General features: G+C 39.1%; 1 protein-coding gene across 1 annotated transcript in view; it reads left to right on the top strand.

The window, feature by feature from the left end:
* LOC110451819 (rho-related GTP-binding protein RhoE-like) overlaps window positions 1-16,960 on the top strand; it is a 32,336-nt gene extending 15,376 nt beyond the window's left edge. Inside the window, exons 2-5 of the mRNA XM_021500016.1 lie at window positions 2,922-3,012; window positions 12,880-12,989; window positions 13,302-13,436; window positions 13,736-16,960. Of these exons, the coding sequence (XP_021355691.1) occupies window positions 2,922-3,012; window positions 12,880-12,989; window positions 13,302-13,436; window positions 13,736-13,981 (582 nt within the window). The 3' untranslated portion in view covers window positions 13,982-16,960. The remainder of the gene's footprint in view (window positions 1-2,921; window positions 3,013-12,879; window positions 12,990-13,301; window positions 13,437-13,735) is intronic.
* Window positions 16,961-17,245: the final 285 nt, after the last annotated feature.

The following is a 17,245-nucleotide window of genomic DNA, read 5'->3' as shown; positions in this document are numbered from 1 at the left end:
TTTTGTTGCTACGGTCGGACGCGGTCGATGTCTATAGTACATACGGCAGACGCCAACACCGTGGTGTAACTTTCTCACAATGTAACAATGGTTTCTGTTGGTTACTTTGTTGTTAAATTTTGACCCTTGTCCAGTCTTGATTGACCATTACGGGCAATGATCCAAAGTTATAAAGTTACTTGACTTTTCGACTCTGTAATACGGCTGTAATCCCGTCTCCAGATCTGTCTAGAAAACAAAACATGTATTGTCCTCCCCATGTCAAGTGTCACGTGGGTCGTTCCAATCTACACGGATTAGGACAACGGATGACCAGGTGATACTGTATAGGTCATTTATAAGTCAATTGGTCACTCGGCCTAATACGGATGACCAGACTAGCGTTAATTGCCTTTATCGATGTGTAATCAACGCAGTGCTGATTAAAATGTCAAATGGTCAGGATTATGCAAATGTTCTCTTTGATTGACAAGGGCATATACTGTATACAGATACGGTTCTTTCTCCTGAGATTGACATGGAACAAGGATTGTGACATAATACGTCATTTGCATTTCGCTTTCGTAACGGGTGAATTGACACGTGATCAGTGCACTTGTCACTTAACTAGGGATCGGTATGGCAGCGGCACTGACCGTTGAGATAGCACTTCCGGCGGCGCAATTTTACAATAATAAAAAAATAGTCAAGACTTTTTGAAAAATGTAATGTTGATTTATAAATATTGTCAAATCAATAAATCAATTTAAACATTTTTGACATTATGCCGAGCGATGGTGGGTGTGATATCACACGATAATACGTGTGTAATTGTTCTTGCGGTATAATTCATTCAGCGCTCCAGTTTCTATATATTTATTGCTTATACACGAAATTTAAACGCACAAAGGCACATTTTACACTCTTGGAGATCACATCATGCACGCAGAAAACATGTTTTACGCACGATTAAAAATTGATACGTGTATGCTGATATATACATATATATACATGTATCTGTCTCAGCAGTAAGATGGATGTTTACTCCTGTCTGATGCAGATTATAGATCTATCGATCACATCTTTAGTCTTAATATCATATTCCTAACGTCTAGAACGCTTCCATGTAAAGCAGCACCCTGATAGCTTACAGTGACAGTGCTCTGTCACATTATCCGTCATAAACGGCTGTTTGATAATGCATAATCCGGCCAAGGATATCTGATACAAATTTACGAACTTCAACAAGCTTCAACCTTTACACTACACAACAATTGACAAAGCCATTCGTGCAAAATTAAACCAAATAACATTCATTAAACTAAGTCCCACCTCAGAGATTGGCACACAAAGATTGCTGTGTGTTCGCCTGTTTAATATCACACAGAGATCGCCCATGTCTCGTTCAGAAGGTCCTCCTAAATACCACGAACGTTCTACAGCCGTCAGCTTGTACCGACACAATCAAATACTTCCAGTGGAACATGTATTCATATAAATGTCAAAAATATTATTAAAACCAGTACGTGTTTTTATTTCAATGGTCGTATAATATTAGGAATTTAAATGTGCATTAATATGTTTGGATGTGTCAGAGTTTCTGTGTATCTGAAAGGTTACAGAGCCGAGACTAAGCTACACAAGTTTACCTGGCTCACCTGCAAAACTCCCCCGCCGAGAACCCGTCGGCAGCTAATCGTTCCTGACATGAAAGGCGACAATTGTAGTTTATGTATATAAAAAGGGTCGAGGCTATTACATAGCTTGTAAAGGGACTCGTGACGGTTGGAGAATAAGTGCAACGTCATGGGAATGAAAAGTTACATATATTGCTATTAATCCGTTTCATGTGACTCTTGAGCAGGGCTACAACGAATGTTTTTTTTATATTAATGAAATGCATTCTTTTTTATACGTGCATGAACTGTTCAGCTTATAGTTTAAACTTCGATATCACAGTTGTCACTTATCCCGAGGCAAAGATTCCAAATGTTCGCTTACAACAATTTTGTGTTGACGGCAAGTGCCATTAGGATTAAAGTCAACAATGGGTTTCTCTCTACCTGTCTGTACCATGTTGGGTTTCTTTCTACCTGTCTGTACCATGTTGGGTTTCTTTCTACCTATCTGTACCATGTTGGGTTTCTTTCTACCTATCTGTACCATGTTGGGTTTCTCTCTACCTATCTGTACCATGTTGGGTTTCTTTCTACCTATCTGTACCATGTTGGGTTTCTTTCTACCTGTCTGTACCATGTTTGGTTTCTTTCTACCTATCTGTACCATGTTGGGTTTCTTTCTACCTATCTGTACCATGTTGGGTTTCTTTCTACCTATCTGTACCATGTTGGGTTTCTTTCTACCTATCTGTACCATGTTGGGTTTCTTTCTACCTATCTGTACCATGTTGGGTTTCTTTCTACCTATCTGTACCATGTTGGGTTTCTTTCTACCTGTCTGTACCATGTTGGGTTTCTTTCTACCTATCTGTACCATGTTGGGTTTCTTTCTACCTATTTATACGGACTGTACCTATGTTTCTGTAACAATGGTATCGACAGCATAAACAGTCCAGATAACGGTCAACAGATATGACTTAATGTTTATGCGAGGTTGGAATCTTAAGACCAATGATTGTCTGCTGACATTTACTACCGCAGTCTCCGTGTGTATAGCACAAAATATACATATTCGAAATATGGTTGAGATGTATGATATGTGGTCGAGATAGCACAAAGTATTTAGTGAAATAGTATAATCGAGATACACAATATAATGTCGAGATATACAGTATAAAGTCGAGATAGCACGTATAATATAAGGTATACAATGTATCTGTCAACAATGTTATATGTACAAATGTAATATGGTTTGTGGCACTTTGAGCTAACCGACATTTCAAGTATTGTAATAACGATGGTTATTTTTGTTGTATTTTTCAGACCTATACACCGACAGGTTTCGACACCTACACGGCGACATACCACGTCTCCGACACGTACAAAATACAGATGTCGATTTGGGACACATCTGGTAAGTACCGACTTCTAACCCCCCACCCCCACCACAAAAACAAATGGGTTGCAGGTATCCCGACCTACCCTAGATTTCCCTGCCGACGCTAGAACATTTTATCACCTACTTGTTGTATCCAACATTGATTATTATTCCTGCAAATCTCAAAAGTCAATCATTAAAGTTTCTTTTTATTCAGGGGGCCTGACCCCATTCCTGATAGCTTCATAACCACTGTAATGTGTGGAAATACAATGTTAAATGATATGAGGATCATATTTGATACATGAAAATATAAAATTTAAAAACAAATTGCCTACTGACCTACCCTATTTTTTTCTGCCATGATACCTGAAATTCACATTATTTTTGTTTTTGCCTAACCTATGTGTATTTCAAATAATTCGGCGGTTCTTCATTGAACATGCAAAACAAGTGCTCGTTTTCCTGTAGTTTTCCTGGTGTTTAAGATATACAGTATCTCAAGTCATAGACCTGAAGGTTCAAGTCGTACACGATAAACCAGAAGTCAGGAAGACATATAGCCTGGAATTGTAATCAAAATACTGATTCTTTAAAGACCGCGCGATCAAAGGCCGTACGTAGGTTGTGAACCGTTGTACGAAGTAAGACGGGGTCCAGAGACCGAACAAAATTTCCACGGCCATGCATGTTTCATGAATTCATCTTGCAGAAAGTTTATTGTATGCGGGTTCGATTGGATTTCGGGGAAGGTGTGTGTGCTGTTATTACGACAGAAGCGAACAAGATTTACGTTGTAATTATTGATATGAATGGGCTGTATTTCCTCCTGCTATATTAGGGCGTCCGAAATCCGACATTTTGAGCAAATGGCTTCATGTATTTACTTGCAGAATCCAAATCGATTTGTGACACTGGCAGTTCACCGGCAACACTGTTCACACCGAGCTGCAGCACACTATTTTTATTTCCTTTAATAGTTTGTTATAAACGGTATGGGCAGATGCAACATTACGGCAAAGCTTCTCGAAACCGAGTGCTCATTTGTCGTTTCTTTTTTACGTAACATTTAAGTATTGCTCGTTAGTAGAGCATCCTCAGAGCTCTTCACACGGTTGGCGAGGGAAGGGGTGTTGAGGAGGGAGACGCGCTGGTTTACGGGGAGAGAGATTCACCCCAACCCAGCAATTATGTTTCTGCTCTTTAATATATTGCTTTAATACTTTTTATTTCACGCTACCTGTCAGCGATGTACTCACCAAGTTTCGTTGAATTTGTTGTTCAAGTCAATACATTGACAACAAGTTCGTTCTACACATGTGAATATGGAAAATTGACTCAATATGAACATCTGTTGTAAATAAAACATAAGATGTGTCTCATATTAGCGATATCGGACAGTGAGATACACTCTTGAGTATATCATTGAGTTTGACGTATCCACTTGGGATTGAATACAACAACTCATAGAGGTCTATGATAACCTCTCCAAGCTTATAGTAATACGAAACTATGGCTAGTGCACCGGAAGTATTTTCGTGTTGTCACATTACGTCGGCGTCGATTTCTTTCCTGTGTCTTTGCAAGGCTCTATCAGTTCTGGTGATTCCTTTTCCTATTTCAAGTGTTCTGTGTTTACTTGCGACAAACCTAGTACCGGAGATGTTTTCTCAAGTGCTCAGCTGCAACAGATCCCCATTAACGTTGAAACGTGCATCGTATGCACATGATGCTGTCTGGGATGAAACGTTTCGAGGGGATATTTTTAGCTTGTAGCTTGTGATAAGTTGGAGAGGAGAAATAGCATGTACATCAGATGAATAGTGTGTAATTATGAAGGTCATTCCAATCTTATTTTTCTGCTGTGTGAGAGACCTGAATTTGGCGTGTTAAGGATTCATTTTAGATATATATATGCAATGTTCCTACCATAATCATGTTTGAAACGTCACATCCGGTGAACAAGTCCAAACTAATCCTGCTGCGAATTTGGTAAAAAAAAAAAAGAGAAATCGATTATATGGCCAAAATATATTCTGAATTTGAAAGATCCTAATTCCTGAAGCAGTGATAAAGTAAATTGTTTTCTCGTGGGTTATGAAATTGTGATTGGAGCTTCAATTTGCGATAGTAACCCCCCCCCCCCCCCCCCCCTATTGTACCTATGGCACAGCCTTTCTTTAGCCGTGCTGTACTCTATTACTGCCATTTATAAGTGTCACAACTGAAATGATTAGGTATTGAGGGCGGAAATCTTGCTTACATTGATCATAACAAAGGACAGGCGAGGATATTTTGATTCGATTTAGCATGATAGTGAGCGGAATTCCTACACTTTAGTTTCAGCCTGCGTCAGTCCTTATCGGTAGTATTTATGCCACCCATCCATTTTAGATAAGAAAAACAGGCGTATTTGCTAGTGCTAAGCCCTGGAAATTCCTCGCCAAACGGAAAACGTTAGATTTGACATTGTGTTCTAATTTGTCACTTCACATATATACAAAACGCTGATTTGCTTTGTATGATCTTTTCGTCAGTGGCTAAGAAACCTCTGATACTGTAATACTGTAAACTAACATCGGGTTGGGTGGGCGCCTCGAAGGTACGTCCAAACCTGCATCTCGGTCAGCAATGTATACACTAGCGCGTTACGATTCTCTGTGTTCACATGTAATCAGTGCTACTTTTAATCAATTTTCAAAATTACGCAAAGCAATATACATGTATATTGAAAGATATACGTAATCTCTTTTCATGCCGTAAACGGTAATTAAACGGACAATTTGCCAGCCCCTTTTGTCAACGGAGACATTATGTAGAAATACTGTGCAAATTTATTTTGTGTTGCTGCACTTTAAGGCGGTTATTTGTTTTCAAGAACCAAACGAACATTGCGCCAAATTAGCGGATTACTTACTGATTATAGATAAGTACTACAGTACACTAGAACGGGAGTAGAACTACGCAGTACCTCAAAGTTTCACTCCAGCAACGTCGTCCCTATACTTAGTAAAGAACACTTCTCCACAGCAGTTTCCGATATTGCATATGATGCGGAACAATCTTTTAGGGTTAGAAAAGAGGTCACCATATGAAACAGATCTGAATGTCCACATCCCAGTTTGTACTTCTTGGCACAAAGCTTATAAATGAGTATGGTTTCTCTTATGTTCGCGAAACATATTTTCTTCTTAGTTTTGCTCTCAACCGAGACCACATACGTCATCGACGGGCAGACGATGCCAGACAGTTACAACGGAAAAGCACGACCTTGTACGGAAACACGAGATTTGGATCGGGAACACAAAATTGTTCAAGAATACCGCAACATTTTCCAGAATAGGCTCACATTTAATATAGCGAAAGAAGTGTGCAACCTTCAACGTTATCAATTTCAAAAGTTATATAGTAAGTTAGAAAGGTTTACTCACACAGCACGTGATCTGATATGCGTCAGTAAAATCGGTTTCTAGTAATAAGCACGTGGGTTACGTGTAAACATGTGTGACCGAATTTGATACTTTAGTCTTATAACGGCATTCCTTCAGTCTTTTTCCCACGATGGGAGGATGTTTTGAGGAGGGAGGGGGTATTGAAGCTCGCAGTAGAGAGATTAGGTTTGTTTTGGTGGGGAACCCAACGGAGGTGTTGACATAAGCCGGTAAGAAATGGGGTCGATTTTCTGTATACTGTTACTATATAGTATACATGCATGACTTGTATATAATGCGAGCGAGTAAACTAGCTATATTTCTGACTATATAATTAATATATAGGAGAAATTTATTTGGGGAAATTTCATCCTAATATATGGACGATAATATTACAAATTATTAGCCAACTACTGTAATTTGATAACAATAAAATCTGTTACTAGAATGCTACTAGAAAATTGTACTACGTTTTCATACCTGTCAAATAGCACCAGTCTTTGAAGTTTTTGTGTTTGAATTTGGTGAGAGAATTTCAGATTTCATTGAAATGGTACATTAAGTAATTGCATTAGCCATGTCAATCGAAAGTCGAGTATATTATCAGATCCTCGTGGTTGCAACAAAGAAACAAAGCGTGTTCGAATGATTTTCTTTTTAACGTTAGCTAGTCAGTATAAGTTTCCCTGTCAATACTCTTAAATGGTTACTGGTCAACATTAATCTGTCGATATGCTAACCAGACTTTACACAACCTTGATGAGAGTAGACGACACCCACTCAATACTGTGTGTCGTTGGAGCATTTATAGACTTTGCGGTTTCTCGAAATATTTGGGTTGGTCGTATTTCAACAGACTTCCTTGTGTGGTTATAGGATAGGTCAGTACCTCACGATGTAAATGTATATAATCATAATTGAAATTATTTAAAAGGCAATCGTCTCTGTATGGAGATACGGGAGATGGTAGGATAGACCTATAGGCATGTTTTTGACATTTAAACAGTTGGTAGTGAGTCTAGTGCCACGCCTTTACAAATTGATCGTTTTAATACATGCCTAACAATATACGTAATATAGCGGGTGTGTACAGACGGTGCATGCCCATTCATATACAATGTGCTAATGTGCTATTTTAAATGCAATAAGGATTTTATGTTCACCATAATCTGCACATATAGCTGACATACAAGAAGTACATACGTCCCAGCCTCAATTTATAATGTCAGACACAGCTTTGACGGAAGACTATACGTTTACTTGTGTTTAAGTTTTCCTACGGTATCTGTATGCTAGAAGCAAGTACTTTAGTAAGTGAGTCGCTCAATAAACAATATACCATTCATCACGTTGAAAAATAAACCGCCTCGCGAGGTGGGAGCGTTTCCGGATTGCTTTGTCCGAGTCCGTCTCGGGTTTTGTTGACGACTGACCCGTGACTTTGGGTTCACGTATTCTCTCCGAGGGGGTGATGTGGCTTTGGAGCGCATGGTTGGATCGGACTGACTTGGGTTTTGTCCGTTGGTGATAAGATCGTCGCTAGGTCTGTCGATTGCCTGGCCTATTTGTCTATACATGTTTGGGTGTGACATCAGAGCTGCTGATTTGAACGATTAGGAAACGTCTACTTGAGCAAAAAATAAAATAAAAAATACAACACCAACCTATTCATAAAATTCTGACTGAACTTTGGAGCATTGTAGACGGCTAAAGTCACAGCTGGTTTAATCATGCTATACACAATAGTATCTGAACTGCACGCAATGTTCGTCAAAGTATACGACCAGCAATGATCCTGTGATAGAACCGTCCAAAGACAGCTTCTGTTTTCTGGATCAAAATTGACACATAGGTTAGTTAATATTATGTTTTTGTGTAAAAAAAAAAAGGAGAGGGGCTGCATCCATGTTTTTTAATGGACCATTGAGAGTATCTTTTAGATTCTAAAAGGGAGTTTTGACTCTTGGTTTTGAAAAGACGTGTTTATTGGACGCGTGTCTCGACTCTCCAGTTCAGAGGGAGGGATGTTAACTTCTGAAAATAATACGTGCCAAAGTCAACCGAGGGCCCTAATTCATTCAAACTATAACTCAGAGACAAGACTGCATTTTAATTCCTAGAACGGTCATTACCGACTACTTGGTATATAATGTAAGACGGTTATGTTACCCATCACTACTACATTATAAATCGGACGGGATGACCTTTTAATTCCGTAGCTATACGAGTCACGGTGGATGTACCTGGTATAATAGGATAGACGAAAAGTAAACAACGGTGTTGTTGCTACAGTAAACACCCGCCGAACCGTGTGGGAACGGATTACAGGGTTCAAAAGGGACGGAACCGGTTATTTCGGAGTTAAAAAGCCTTATTAGCCGTCAGTGTATACTCCTAGTAGACATCCGGATTTTTAAATTGATTGGTTTGTCTTTTGTTTAATATTCTATAAATCTCAAACCTCGCTGTTCAATAACGGTGCCTTTGTCTTCAGTATCAATTTCGTGATTTGCGTGACTTAATTTTAAACGATTGAATGAAACACCTGTATAAATCTACTTGAATGAAGGTGAGGGGGAGTGAATTATACATATATTCATATTCAATAGGTGTATAAACGGTAAAGAATAAATTACAAACGAGGTTAGTCGGGTTCAAACAACCAACGTCCTGGTAATCTCTTGAGGCGTTAATCTGCAATGTCCTGGCCATTCCTCAAATACATGTGTGATTTATGCAGTTGTTCTGTCTGTACAGGAAAGTATGGAGATATAGTTTAAATCTAATTATGATCACCTGCTGTGAGACAATAAATACATTTTCATGTCATTAAAGGGCTTACACAGGGCGCGTAGTTGGTGTTGCGGCTCTCACAATTGCCATTTTGTGTAGTTGTCGTTATAATTTACAGACTAGTAACATTGAGAGAAGGCATGTGATGTTAGAATGTATTCCGACTTGCTACAAAACCACATATGGTTGACATGCACCAGTTTACGCTCTCTGCACCACACCTTTGTCAATGGCGACAATTCCTCCCTCACATGCACAAGCATTCCGGCATAATGGGACGCATGCTTCTCGGGGGAATATTGTGACTGTATGTGATGAGATGCACGTGTAATTCTGAGTATGCGTGGCATTCTGGCGTGCATGCCGTCAGGCCTGCCATGTCTGGCCTGAACGTGACAGATACGTAGAATTTACACGGGAGTTACAGGTATCGGTGTATGTAACTGTGATCGCTCTGGCGCGTACAGGCGCTCCTTTGATAAATTCCTGTATCTTGCTTTGTGTAAGCAATTAAATGTTTGAAGATGAACTACACACAATTTTATGTCAAAATTAACAAATAATTTCCTGTTCGAGCTGTGCTTGACATTATAAGAACTCGAAAATGAAGGAAGGGAACAGGGAAGGTCGATGTTGCTTATATCCCGGTGAAGTATTTTATTGTTGCTTTATCCCGGTGAAGTATTTTACAAGTCCCCCTATTCATCGGACCGTGTACCACTTGATCTCAAGGTCACGGTCACGACCTTTCGTTGATGTTAACTAGACATGGGAATTCAATGTGCACTTGACAAAAATTATGCATATTTTTATCCTCTGATTTTGTGCATGTTGCACTTTAGAATAAACACATTCCTTTTCATCTTGATTACTTTGACGTGGGATATCGACGTTAATTACTTCAAGATTCCGTGAGTCCGCTAAGGTGGTATGGGGAGCATCTGAGTAAATGACAATCCGACGGATATTCGCTTTACATTGTTGAGAGGCAGCCTGCCAGATGTGCGGTTGAATTCAGTACTTGCACTTGGGAAGGCCAGAATCAAATACACAGCATGCGCACAGAATACCTAACTGTTACAAATGAGCGACGTCTCAGATAGCGACATTTTCGTAATTGACAGCATTTACATGATGCACTCGATCACCTCATTGTACGACTTCCCAGCATATGTGTCTCGTGATGAAAAAAGGCGGCGGATGTCTACATGCAGCGGAACATTAGAGAGCATAATAAATTCCAAATCCGAAAAATACGTCAACAGGTTCCGGAAACTTTGAGCGCATAAAAAATTCCAAATCCGAAAAATACGTCAACGGGTTCTTGAAACTTGCGATGCAGAATCTTTGTTTAAATAAACTGTTTTGACGTAAGTGTGTTTGGGAAAGAAACGCAAACTTACATCAATTCCACACGTCGCCAAGAACAACCGAATTCTCAGAACAGATAAAGATTGCCAGCTTGAATCCGTCCCGCGATGCTATCATATTTCAGTTTACTTTATGTTTTGCAATTCTTTTGTTTGCATTTCTATATATATTAGCTTCTGACATAATGCTAATCCAGACATAGCCGTGTGTATGGGGAGATGGGTACATCTGCCCTACACAGCTTCCAGATACTACATCTAATCAGAAATAATTACAGCTGACGTGTGCTATCGTCTAACCCAGCATGTTACCGGAAATGAAGACTGGGGCAATGGCAGAGTAGGGTGGGCGTTTAGAGAGGCAAGGACAGAGAGGGCCACAGGTGCGTGCACATCAAACCGGGAAGGGATGCCGACACAGGGGCAGAGAGAAACAGGGCAGACAGGGCACATACTGGCTCATCAAAGGGCCTCATCTGTCACGCATGCGTTGTGAAACATTTTTAACAGTGCCTGCAATTGTCATTCTGACAGTCCATAAAAAAGAATGATGTATCGGGGAGGCCTTCCACCTTCAAGTTGAATCCGTACAGACAAGTGGATCACGGGTCACGTAGCGACTGAACTTCGCGCTGATGGAAAGGAGGGGGATGCAGACATGCACGCTTATAGACAGCGCTTTGTGTTGGCTAATTTGTACAACGTCATCACAAAAACTCGAACTGTGATATAAAACAGTACATCTATGGAAGCTAGATGTGCTAGACACAAAATCTAAACTAAAAGTTGATAGCAATGAGACATTTTAACGTTATTCGACAACAAGTGATCAACAAAAAACCCGCAAAAAGTAGAAAACACACAAAATATTTTAAAAATTCTTTATTGGACTACAAATATCCGGACTTGTTAACATTAATGAAGACTTGGCTACATTCTGAACAACACAGTACATATTGGCCCGTCTGGTGTACACTTGTTTGCTCGCCAGTATCAGCAGCCAGGCGTGACTGCCTTGTTGGAGGTGTGGCCCTGTTATCACTCGATCGTACAACATTATGAATGGAATATTTGACACTAATCTCTCTCAGCATTTTTACATTAATCGCCTCCACATCCGGATTATTTTAATCTTTAAGATTAAAATGCGATTTGTATAATATTTAAAAGGTGTTCAAATTATTCATATGTATTTAGTTGTTTTAAACCATGTGAAATTCCGGTGCATTGTACTTTAAAGTATGGTTCAGAAAGCCAAAATACCTCAAAGTTTGCGTCACGCAACCACATACGCAAAATAAAAAATCAGAACAAAACACACATTTACACTCAAATTGATTTTACCGACACATGAATTCCCCCTTGATACCCCATTTCTAAGTACACCATCAGGTTCCCCCTTGAGACCCCCGTTCCCTAGAGTCGAAACTGATACACATTAAATACTTATTGAGGATGCATCACCTCTGGTTTCCTGTTCTCATCCCCCTCTCTGATTTCAATTGTTTTGATTGCTACGCATTTAATGCAGACTCGACAGTGTAGTAAAGAGTAGTATAGGCGGAGCCGTTAGATAACGCCTCACTCCCGCCGTTCACTTGGACCATAGGGAGCCTACGAATGTCTCCCGTCTCCGATTTTACATTTCAAATTTAATTATCGGTAAAAGCTTTTCAGTGCCGGGCAGTTAGGATAATTTAGTCTGACGCAAGTTAAAGTCATAATCAGCATTGAACACGAATTAGAAAACTAAACTCCCGACTGTTCTGGGGACATTTTCTGTAACCTGACGCACGTTAATTATACGTACGCTAATCTATACGATATTTATATTTTATAAGAACGGGAAGAACCTTCGACTGGGAGCTTTGATGATGCAATTATGCGTAATCGTGTCCCGTTAAGTAATTTCCTTAAGTGAGATTGATTTCGGTATCTTAACTGCATTTCAAAACGACAACTTATATTTTGAACTTTCAAGAGCTACCGAAAGTCGAAACATAGTACAAAAAGGACTGAAAATTGTCAGTTTTGAAAGTTCAAGGATATGCGCTGCTGAGAGACTCAATTTAAGCTCAATGGTGTCCGTTTAAAAGGGGGAAATCTGTGTTAGAACATAATATTTGAAAGATGAGAGTAGTGTGTTCCAAACCATTTAAATTAATTACTTTCAGTATTCAATAGCCCTTTTGTAATAACAAAGCAATTTGATGAAACCAAAAATAAACTATAATCATTTACTTGTTGCATGATGATAGATTGGCCGGTCTCGCATTGTTACACTGACCGAACCTGTTTGTGTTTTTCAGGAGACAGTGGCTATGATCGAGTGCGCCCCCTGTCATACAGTGATGCAGATCTAATTCTGGTTTGTTTTTCCGTTGCCGATCCTGAAACCATGGATGCTGTCATTTCTAAGGTAATACAACGATCTTTGGTGTATCTTGAACGAACTCACGATTCTTGAATAGTTGGTCCATTTACGTTATGAAGTATATTTAATTTTTATGTGAAGTTACTTTAATAAAACATTGTGGTAAGATTATCAAAAGGTATAGATGACCATGGCAACGTCGTATTGTGGTTAGGTATGCATATAAATAAAGGTCAGCGATACGGAGGATATTTTTGTAACGTTCGACCATATCATATTGTTGAGATGTTATCAGCACTCCAGTAATCATGATTTGAATATCAAATACCTAATAAGTGTTGTGTTTTGTTTGACCAGTGGTACGGAGAGGTACGGGAACACTGTCCCACACAGCCTATAATCCTAGTGGGCTGTAAAACTGACCTGAAGTCGGACACAGACTTCACAGCCAGGCTCGCCCGAAAGAAACAGTCCATGGTTACCTATGACCAGGTATGTCAGCTTCAGAAGTATTCATAAGAAGTATAGCACCGGAAGTACGTCATAATTAAATATTTTTTGCATAATACTGTAGACCCAAAAATCGAATATTGCATTTCATTGTGACGTACTTCCGACCTCATAGTTTTTGCCAAATCATGTAATAGGGATATGATATCAACTCCTAGTCGGTGAATTGTTGGTAGGTAGCGTGAACCGCAAGTTTAAAATGTTTTTAAAACTACTTCAGTTATGATAAGTTTGTTTAAGTATATATAGTCTTTTAATATTTGAACTGTTTTTGATTGCAGGGTCTGAAGACAGCCAAACACATCGGTGCTCTCGTGTATTCAGAAACGTCATCCAAGACGTCACACAGGAGTGTATGTGACGTTGTCGAGGTAGCTGCTCTTTCTTCCGCCGGAAATAAAAGTCCCGCAGAAACGACGAACTTTAGACGACAGAGGTCATTTATCAAGCGTAAACGCTTCAGCGGTATGGGTGAAGCAAAGGTCCATTTACGGAAGGAAGCGGCAAAGAGCTGTGTCGTTATGTGAACTTTGGCCTATGACCTTTTTGTCTCATATCAAGTTCATAGATCATATTCTTACAAGTGTTGTGATACTTTTAATTTATCTTTCATTATATTGATAACGCTAGACTTAGCCAAAGCAATATTTGCTCAATGTTGAGATATAAGAGGAAAGAACGCTTCATCACTTAATGAGTGTAATTTGTTTTATATTGATGACAAGATAATGTCAGTACACAGTACAAGAAACAGCAAGATAGACCGTTGATGTGCGCTGGCAACGTCAGCCATCAGTCAACAATGCCCAGGACAGATTCGGTCAAGAGAAAATTACAGACTTGTATGTTGTGTACGCTGATAAGAAGAATGTATCTTCTGGAAAAAAGATTTCATCAGTTTGAAAGAAGCTTTCCGTGGACGCTATGCTTGTATGTTTTGATAATGACATCCTAGTGACGTCAGATGCGAATTTTGGTTAGTGAGTTAAGTGTGAACCACACAAATGGTGCCCAGCTATCTAGTCATAAACAGAGACGGTTGTACTGCTCATTGTCCGTTGTATATTGGATTGCACGTGCGTTATTTGTGTCTGTTTTGTTCGCTTCCGGTTCATCATGAATCCTGTTTACTATGGTGACAGACGAGCTTAACCAGACATCTACATTCAGAATGACTATATTATATACCATTTGTGTTTTTTGATTATAATTTATTTATATTTATTTAATAATAAAAGGATGTGAGAAGTGTATAAACCATATAGATTGTACCAGATGACGTTACATTCACCTTATACTAGTGATTGTGCAAAATGACCATGTGAGCCTCTGGTTCATTCAATAATCCAGAACGAAGGAGATTTATTATTAAACAGGACACATTGATAATGCATGAAAGAGGGAGTGAAGAGAGCGAAGCTAGACAGGAAGACGACCTGCATCAAAGGGAGATAACGCTAGTTATGTAGATAATAGACTGGATTACCTGCCTTAGTTTTATTTCTCTTCGCTGGATAGTATGAAAAAAATACGGCAGGCAATCCAGACTGTGTAGCTTACCACAGGGATTATTATAGTCTATCCCAGGGTTCCTTGCGATACATTTGTGATTACAGAATATTTCAATGAACCCTGGGGTTAAATGAAGATGTATGCACGTTCACATGATATGGTCTAAAAATAGACCGAAAAAAGAAATATGATTTTCTGTGGTAGACACTATAGAACTAAGACTTGGATAACTGTCTCTACTTGTTGTTTATCCATTAAATGAAGTTTTACTTCTGCATAATACTTTATACATTGTTAAAAATGAACGTTTTTTTTTTTTTTTTTATATATGGACGGATGGACACACATTGTCTGTTTGTATACTTACAGAAGGAAAACGCCCGTCTTTGTTTATTTAATATGATGGATGATATACGGGTAATTCTATGGTAAGATCGTTGTGCAAGATTATTTCACTTTTGCCAAGTATTTACAGAAGTCCCAAACATTAGATAAATAGTATTGTCTGTTAAAACGTACGAGTGGACTAATAGCTCTCAAATAAAACAATGGATAAATATAAAGGTATACGTCTTTATGATTGAGTGTACCACATTTTTGGAACTCTCCTGTCAATTGAATTGTATGGTATTGTAGATTAGTGATGGTTGTATGAAAGGTTGTCGTTGTTTGACGCTTGGTATCCTTTTGTTATAATACAAATGTCTTTCATCCATTGTACATGTTATTGTTTTGTTTCTGTTGTCAGTTGGAGGACATTTCTGCCAAAACGCGCATGTGTTTAAGCATTCCCATTCTTTTTATTTACATGTCTTATAACAGGCTGTAAGCATTTTCATCGGTAAAAAAACATGGCGTCACACTGCTTTGCGAGGTATTGATAAAAAAAATGCAGTATGGCTTCATAAACCGTGGAGATTTTTCTTCTCTGTCAGAAACTGGAATTTTGGATGAAAGATTGTTTTCTTTGAAATTGATAAAATGATAGAAAACGATTCCCTAACTGGTGATGGTTGGTTATCCTGTCTGTCCGTATGAAATCTCTAATCAGACAACCATGTTAACTAATCATCACTGGTGGGAGAACTTCCTAACTCACAATTCTGTCATATTTCTTGTTGGTATTCCAGCAGTAGAGAACTATTGGTTTAGAGAACACAACATGTTGCTAGGAAACTTTAATTCTCCTTACTTTTTCTTTGCTATTCTTGATTTTGGAGAGAAAACTAAAACAAAGCTATGACTTGAATTATAAGATATCGCAATAAACTATTTCCGAATGAAAGCTTTCCTTTGTAGGCTATATAGTCTCCTTCACATCGTGGGAAAACAATTGTTTTTAATGTCAGTGAAATTGCGTGGGATGAAGTGGGCTTTCAGAAGGTAAATAGAGAGATTGTAGGGGTACCCATTGGATACAGCGAGAACGAGGGGTACCCATTGGATACAGGGAGAACGAGGGGTACCCATTGGATACAGCGAGAACGAGGGGTCCCCATTGGATACAGCGAGAACGAGAGGGTATCCATTGGATACAGCGAGAACGAGAGGGTATGCATTGGATACAGTGAGAACGAGGGGGTATCCATTGGATACAGCGAGAACGAGAGGGTATGCATTGGATACAGTGAGAACGAGGGGGTATCCATTGGAAACAGCGAGAACGAGGGGTACCCATTGGATACAGCGAGAACGAGGGGTACCAATTGGATACAGGGAGTTCGAGGGGTACCCATTGGATACAGCGAGAACGAGTGGTTCCCATTGGATACAGCGAGAACGAGGGGTACCCATTGGATACAGCGAGAACGAGAGGGTATCCATTGGATACAGCGAGAACGAGAGGGTATCCATTGGATACAGTGAGAACGAGGGGGTATCCATTGGATACAGTGAGAACGAGGGTTATTCGTGGGATACATATGCCATTGTTATTCCAGACTTATAAACGAGAGGATTTTGACGAGCAATGGACATAAATAAATTCATGAATAAAAAAATATGTGTTTTTGTCTTCTGTTTTGATACAGATCCAATTTCATACCGAAGACTCCGTAGAACAACATCTTCTACTGGATGTACATATGTAAGCTCTTCGTCTTGCAAATTAACTCATATACACGTCATGCAATTAAAGTAATTGTGTCGATGCAATTTGTAAAATTGACATTTCCCCATGGGAAGGGTACGGTTACACATATTAGCGATTGAATAGAACTTGAAATGGAATTAAAAGAAATAATAAAATTCCGATTTATATGTGTCGCGTAAGTTTCCTA

The sequence above is a fragment of the Mizuhopecten yessoensis genome, unplaced genomic scaffold (genome assembly GCF_002113885.1).
Source record: "Mizuhopecten yessoensis strain PY_sf001 unplaced genomic scaffold, ASM211388v2 scaffold6211, whole genome shotgun sequence".
NCBI classification, from domain to species: Eukaryota; Metazoa; Mollusca; class Bivalvia; order Pectinida; family Pectinidae; genus Mizuhopecten; species Mizuhopecten yessoensis.
The sequence above is the reverse complement of the archived record's forward strand: the minus strand, read 5'-3'. Positions and strand labels throughout refer to the sequence as shown.